At 43.2% G+C, this 8,046-nt stretch overlaps 1 protein-coding gene across 1 annotated transcript; it reads right to left on the reverse strand.

The window, feature by feature from the left end:
- Positions 1–2,131: 2,131 nt before the first annotated feature.
- Positions 2,132–3,214, reverse strand: KRTAP29-1 (keratin associated like protein 29-1). The gene has a single exon (XM_053570762.1). The coding sequence runs from the start codon at positions 3,212–3,214 to the stop codon at positions 2,132–2,134; it is 1,083 nt and encodes a 360-aa protein (XP_053426737.1).
- Between the last annotated feature and the right edge of the window lie 4,832 nt (positions 3,215–8,046).

Below are 8,046 nucleotides of genomic sequence, written 5' to 3' on the forward strand. Positions count from 1 at the left end.
CCAACACTCCCACCAATGCTCGGCATTGTGTAACACAGGAGTCAGAAAAGTATGGCCCAAGAGCCAAATGCAGCCCATAGCCTGCTTTAGTAAATAAAGTTTTATTAGAACTCAGCCACACTAATTTGTTGACATAGTATCTATAATGCATTCCTGACACAATAGCAAAACTCAGTAGTTGCAACAAAGATCCTATGCCCCACAAAGCCTAAAATATGTTGCTTCACAGAATAAAGTTGCTGGACTTTGACAATAGCTTTCTAATTTGGGCCAGTCTAATGCCCCTAGAGCAATATGTAATTCTTATTTTAATTTGGATTTCTCTGAAAAATTATACTTTCAAAAATCCTTTCACAGGCTTATTAATTTAAGTATTTATCTTCTGTGAAGTTCCATTCATATTGCAAGATACTTCCTTTTCCTTTAGTTCGATATTATTTACTATATTAATATTGCTGCTCACCTGCAGATACACCCTTCATTGCTTGCGCTGTTATAATATAGATGGGCCCTATGAATATTTCTCCTTTGCCAGCTGACATAATGTTAAATTTTGTCAATAGAAAGGACTGTAAAGAACCTGGAGTAACAGTGTCTCTCTTCCTGGCTGGGGTGTGCTCTGCCAGCCCCAGGCAGTACATATGGATTCAGCTGTGTTCAGCTCACTGGGCTTCTGCCCTCTGAAGCTCACAGAGCATGAAGCTTCTGTGGCACCTGGTTGCTGCAGCTCATGGCTAGTTCTGTGCCTGGATCCTGCAGCATGAAGTGGCCAGCAGTATCCTGTGGCCAGCAGTATCCTGCAGCCAGCTGCACATGGCATCTCCCCGTGGGTGGCTTCCCCAGCACCTCAGAGAGCAAATTTCCATCAAGTACTGTGCCTCAGCAAACCTCTCCACCCTCCAGTGAGCCACAGCTGAGCCCTCTCCAACCAAGTCTGGATTCCAGGCTGGGGGTAAGAATGAGCAATTCTCTCCTATCCCAGATCTCAGAGTATAACTGATCCTAATTCTGCTATTCCTGTATGTTTCCGAGTTTTCTTTACCTCTTACCAGCTAATCCCACTTAACTGCAATCCCTTGTAAGATTTAATAAATCTTTATATTAAACATCCCCTGTATAAATTAAAGCACATTTTCGTCCTCCCTTCTGCTTAGACTCTGACTGATAAAAAATTGGGACTGGGAGTGGTACCGGGAAATAGATCTTCTACAAAGCTGGGACTTGGGGGGTTGATGTGGCCTGAGCACAGTGCTAAGATTCCTGGCTAAGGGAAACAAGATGAGAATAATCCATGAGGTGGACTAGCATGGCAATTCATTAAGCTATCACCTGTGATCACCTCTGATGAGGTTCCAATCAAACAATGGCACAGGAGCCAAGGGTCACTTGAACATTATGGCTGTGATGACAGATGTAAGGACAATGGTGTGGGGTGGATCCTTCAGGAGACCCTTAAAGTGCTTACAGAAAGGAAATCTCAACCTCAGATCATGTAAACCTCAGCTCAAGTCACTATCTAAAGTTTCTGTGACATCCCTAAAAGAATCATTTATTTCTGGTAGCCACAAAACCAAGATTGCTGAAAATAAAATATAACATGTAGTTGAGGGGAGCCACTCAAAGCCTCCTTCCTTTCTTCCAGCTTGAGCCTCTATAATTCTAGACACTAGCAGACCAATGCAGACCCACATACTTAGCCCAAGATCATTGTGTTCAAATGTGGCCTGAAGGAAATCTACGTAGGGGTGTATCTAGGCATGAAGACACTTCGTTATACTTAATCATTCACATTTTTATTACCATCTGGCAGCAAGGAGTCTTCTGAAAGACCAGGCAGCATCAAAATCAAAAGGAAGAAAAACAAAAGAAGGTTTTGCTGAAATAAAATGAATTGACATCAGGAAATGCAAGGTACAGTGTGGACCATGCTTGCCGAAAGATAATCCTTGGATTTCTTAGTGGCTAGGCAAGTTCCCTAGCCCTGACTTGGAGACAATGTGGGGCTAGACTCTGTGTAAAGTTAGAAAACAGGCATTGTTTGTGCTCAGTCAGAGGCAGACAGGCACACATGGGGTGGCTGTGCATGTGTAGACAGTGGCAAACCATCAGAGCAGGTGTGAAGAGCACTCTGTCAACAAAGTGCTCCCTTTCGGAAGCTGGACTGACAGCTGCATTGGCAGGAAGTTGCCAAGCGAGTGTTTGCCTTGCAGAGATTCAGGGAAGTTGGCTGGAAGCAATGCGAGCCACCACTGGATGGTATGCCTACACCTGTCACGCAGCATGCGGATTGGCGGGAAGAAGATTTGCAGCCACTTTGGTTACAGGAAGTGGGGTCGCCACAAGTTGGTTGGCCAGAAAGCACAGTGCTACAGGAAGTTGGCTTGCAAGAGTTCAATGCAGAACAAGAGGACTGGCAGTTAGCCACTGGCTGGCAGACGAAAGATAGGAAAGGAGCTTGTTGGCAGCGAAGTGGCTGGCAAAAGGAGGGCACAGAGCAGGTAGGATCACAAGAACTGAACACATAAGTCAAAGGCTGGCAGGGAGCAGGTGCGCAGGGAAGTGACTGGCAAGTCTTGAGAATGTAGCAGATGGGTTGGTAACATGTTGGTTTACAGGTCTGGCCTTTGCCGCAGATGAGTTGACATGAACCTCCTTGGCAGCTAGTGGGTTGGCTTGGACTAGCTGTACAGACGATTGGTGGGCAGGATGTTTCAGAACAGGAGGTCACTTCAGGGCAGGATGGCTGGCAGGATGGAGCATCGCAGCAGACGGATTGGCCACAAGCTGTCTGGCATGATCCAGAGGTGCAGACAGGTTCCTGGCAGGAGCTTTGCTGGCAGGGACTGGTATCACAGCACTTCACCTGACACCCGGTGGCGTCTAAGCAGGTTGGCTGACGTGAGCCAACCAGACAAGGCAGCTGACCAGCTCCAGATTGACAGCAGGCTGTGCGGGAGCACATGGGTTGGCAAATAAAACCCACACAAGAGGCAGCTGGAAGGCAGGTGGGTTGACACGAAGCCGGTTCACAGCCACTTGAGGCACCGCTGGACACCTGACAGTTTTCTTGGACTGTGGCCAGCTGCCATGTCCTGCTCTGGCAGGAACTGGGCAAACAGATTGCATATCGGAAGCTGCCACCAGCTGGGCATGTGGAGACAGTGGGCACAGCGGGAAGGGTGGTGGTGTCTCCAGCACAACAGCTGTCCACCATGGTGCTGGCGCTGACCCAGCTGGAAGGTTGCACACTCCGTACACTTGAGTTGGAAAGGTATCCAGTACACAGGGGCTTTTATAGTTCTTCGCTAGGGGAGTTGGCACAACCTATAGCATCTTTCCGTGTTATTGTTTTTACTCATTTGTATGCAAACATCTGATTATCAGGCTTCAGGAGCCCAACCTTAAGTATGTATCTTGAGTTGAGAATTTTCATTGCTAACTTTGGATTCGCTGGGATGAGCTGTCTCTTTTACAGGGTGTTTAGCCTCACTAAAGCAGGCTTTTCCCAGCACTAACCTCTCATCGGGAGGCCTGCATCATGCCAGAGAGCCCTGTTCTGACTCCAGGAATGTGGTCCTGGGCCATGAGACAGCCAGGAAATGAAGGTCTGACCCTGTTGGAGCAGGGGGGTGTTGGAGATGGGCACCAAAAAATCATTCAGTGGAACCCACGGACACTACAGTGCCTCCACTTCTTTCTGGAACCTTCCCAATTGTCTTTCCTTAAACCTAACTTTCCTGATAATATTACTACTAATACTAATAGTAATGGCTCTTATTCATTGCATTTTCACTACAGACCAAGCCCTTGACTGCATTTTTCATCAAATACTCCCCGTGACCAAGTATAGTTGTCATCGCTATATTAGAAGAGGCAAAGCTAAAAATAAGTAAAGCAAGCAAACAGCCCTCAGAATGGGAGAAGATATTTGCAGGTTATGTCTCCGACAAAGGTTTAATAACCAGAATCCACAGAGAACTCAAACGCATTAGCAAGAATAGAACAAGAGATCCCATCGCAGGCTGGGCAAGGGATTTGAAGAGAAACTTCTCTGAAGAAGACAGGCGCATGGCCTTCAGACATATGAAAAAATGCTCATCATCTTTAATCACCAGAGAAATGCAAATCAAAACTACTTTGAGATACCATCTAACTCCAGTGAGACTAGCCTATATCACAAAATCCCAAGACCAGAGATGTTGGCGCAGATGTGGAGAAAAGGGAACACTTTTGCACTGCTGGTGGGAATGCAAATTAATACATTCCTTTTGGAAAGAGATATGGAGAACACTTAGAGATCTAAAAATAGATCTGCCATTCAATCCTGTAATCCCTCTACTGGGCATATACCCAGAAGACCAAAAATCACATCGTAACAGATATTTGTACCAGAATGTTTATTGCAGCCCAATTCATAATCGTTAAGTCATGGAAAAAGCCCAAGTGCCCATCGATCCACGAATGGATTAATAAATTGTGGTATATGTACACCATGGAATATTATGCAGCCTTAAAGAAAGATGGAGACTTTACCTCTTTCAGGTTTACATGGATGGAGCTGGAACATATTCTTCTTAGTAAAGTATCTCAAGAATGGAAGAAAAAGTACCCAATGTACTCAGCCCTACTATGAAACTAATTTAGGGTTTTCACATGAAAGCTATAACCCAGTTACAACCCAAGAGTAGGGGGAAGGGGGAGGGGGGGAGGTGGGTAGAGGGAAGGGGATTGGTGGGATTACACCAGCGGTGCATCTTACAAGGGTATATGTGAAACTTGGTGAACGGTCTGTGAAGCTAGTGAATGATGCCCCATGATCATATCAATGTACACAGCTATGATTTAATAAAAAAAAAAATAATAAAATAAAATAAAAACAGACATCAGTTTTAAAACACAGTTAAGATTTAAATGTAACACTTTGTTGACCTTTTGGGAAGCTTAAAATCTCCTGACATTGGCTCTTCTTAAGACTTAAAAAAAAAAAGCAGAAATCATAAAAAGTGGCAAAACTAACTCAGAGACTTTAAATCATGTTTCCAAAACTGTGCAATGAAGGGGTAGAAACAAGATTCAAACCTAGCTCTTGCTGACCCCCTAACCTCTGAACTTAACCATCTGTTAGATCTCCTCACGTTGTGGGGCTTCCCCACAATGATTGAAGGCTCAGGAGCACGTCACCCTGAGCCAGGTAGGGATCATCTGCCCCCTCCGGTGACTGCTGTCAACAGCTGGATCAAACTAGTGTGAGTACTTACCTGCCCTTATCAATTCTCCAAAAGACAATCTTATAATTTGGAAATTTTTAAAACTGCAAACTATTTCACCAAGATGGATTAAACTCAGTTGATGGAGTCAACAGTATATAAATTCTGTTAAGTATAACAACACATCTTCCAGAAGCAAAAGAAATCACTGCAAAGTGGATTTCATGCTAAGTTAACTCCTTCCCAGAGGAGTTCACAATGGGCTATCCCGATCCTTTTATTGTTCTAAAGCAGTTATTTTTTTTACTCTATTTTTCTTTTATTGATTCTGCTCTTGTTTCCTTTCCTCTTACAAGAATTTCTCAAGAAAAAAATCATTTACCATAAGGACATTTGCACTCGAATGTTTATAGCAGCTCAATTCACAACTGCCAAGATGTGGAAACAACCTATCAACCTATCAAGCCATGAGTGGATTAATAAACTGCACTATATATATACCAGGGAATTCTATTCAGCCATAGAAAAAGATGGAGACTTTGTTATCTTTTGTGTTTACCTGGTGGGATCTGGAAAACATTCTCCTAAGTATCACATGACTGGAAAATGGAGCATCCCATTTTCAATACTGAGTTTAAACTAACATAATAACAACTACAGGCCCACATGAGAGAAAAATTCAATTAAATTCAAGAAGGTGGGGGCAGGTAAGTTCTTCCTAACAGATATAATATATGGATATGTGGCACCTTTCCTGGGGGAAAGAAGTAACTACAACTTGGACTTTACCTTAAGTGTAACTTTATTGTATGTACCCTCCTATTAATCCAAAATTTAGAAAAAAATTTTAAATAAAATTTAAGACATAAGAACAACAATAGAAAGGAACTTCTCAATAGAGGGAATATCCATTTTGCCGTGATTCAAAGCACTAAAGACACCCAGTGAATCTACCAAAGACATCTTGCAACCGCATCAAGAAATAGTGATTCATAAAAAACAGACTTAGGATGGAACTGGATTTTAGTTATTTCTGTGCTACTTACTAGCTATGACTATCCTGAATTTCCTTTATCGCTACACACACACACACACACACACACGCACACTTTATCTTTATATATATACACATATATATACATACCGATAATGTTTGTTATCTTGATTATTGTACCTTGTACTCTTATTATAGCAGAAGTCAAATGTGACATGAGTATTTTAATATAGTTTTTTGCTTTCTTAAAATTTGTAGACGTAATTTTGGCACCACATCTGTTTGTGTGTGTGGTGTATGTATTCATGCATATGCATACATATGTGTGTAAACTTTTTGAATTTTATATATAAAGAGAGTTGAACTTCATATATATTCTGTAAGTCCACCCTGTATCTATGTGTGTGTATATATCTGTACGTATATAGATATATATGGAGCGAGAGGTCTTCTGAGGTTGTTTTTATCAATGCACATTACGTTAGTAAGCTTCACCTGTGTTGTTTCATGTAGCCATTCTCCAATCATTTTCACTGCAATATTCCATTGTATGAATGTACCACAATTTACATGTCTGTTGAGAGGCACTTGGATTGTTTGTCCTTCAGATTCTTCATCTTGTACACAGGGAAGAAAACAGGAAAGGAAGAAAATATTACTTCACAAAATTGCTGTGATTTATGTGAAACACTAAGTCCAGCTCTTGGCACAGAGTCTCTTGACTTGGAAGGAGACAGGAAACAAATCCCAATGTCCTGATGAGGCAGTAGCTCCAAACCAATGTGCAGGGTGTTTCTCTTTTGACTTACTTCTTCTACTATGGTCTAGCCCAGCGGTTCTCAAACAGGAATAAGTTTTGCATGCCCAGCGGATGTTGGGAAATGTCTGGAAACATTTATAGTCATCACACTCAAGGGACACTCGTGGATCTGGTTGGTAGAGGCCAGGGATGCTGCTTGACATCCTACAGTGTCCAAGACAGCATCCAAGACAAAGAACAACCCAGCCCAAATGTCAGCAGTGCCTATGTCGAGAAGCCCTGGTCTGCCTCCTACTGGGCTTGTGATGGCCCAAGCTGTACCTTGAAAACAAGGGCAGCCCGCCATTCTGTGTACTGAGAGCAAAAGGTGACTGGAGAGACTCTGTCCTTGGAGGTTATAAGGAGATATACATGTTTATCCAAACAATGTCTGAAAGAAGCTAGGAGAACATAAGGAAAATTCTCATAAGAAATCCGGTTACCCAGAACTTCCTTATTGTGAGAATGCTCCCCTCTTGCTGTTTTCATCCCACTGAGGACCCCAAAGCTATTGGCTTCCTTCCCATTCTCTCTCTATCTAAGACTATATCCCTCCACTGAGTTCTCCACACCAAGACCAGAGGGATGTTCCAACACCCAGTGCTCCTCACATCACTGCCCTGTACGGCACCTCAATGCCTTTGTGCCAGCCCTATCCCAGGCATAAACACCTCTGTCCAGCATGTAAGGCCCAACTTTGGCAAGTTACTGTCTACTCTCTGACCTTGGGACCCACCACTCCTCTAAAGGCAACTCTGCCCAAGCCTTGCCTAATGAACAGTTTGCTCTCAAGCCCCACTCATTTGTCCATGTTCCCTCTGCCTAGAAAATTCTCCCTTCCCTGTTTGTAAATGGTTAACTCCTACTGTGCTGAAAGAATCAGCTCCAGCATCATATTCACAAGATTCTTTCCTGTTTCCTACCTACACCCTGCTGAGTTCATGGTGCCCTGTGCTTACCTCTTTCCTGGTGCTTAACACAAAGGAATGTAATAATTGTCTGGTCTATCTGTCTCTCCACCAGAGAATAAGGTCTTTGAGACTGGA

Source organism: Nycticebus coucang, chromosome 18, assembly GCF_027406575.1.
Source record: "Nycticebus coucang isolate mNycCou1 chromosome 18, mNycCou1.pri, whole genome shotgun sequence".
Classification (NCBI taxonomy): domain Eukaryota; kingdom Metazoa; phylum Chordata; class Mammalia; order Primates; family Lorisidae; genus Nycticebus; species Nycticebus coucang.

Excerpts from the sequence above, each read along its gene's own strand:
- KRTAP29-1 (XM_053570762.1), bottom strand. The coding sequence starts at position 3,214 with ATGGTGGACAGCTGTTGTGCTGGAGACACCACCACCCTTCCCGCTGTG.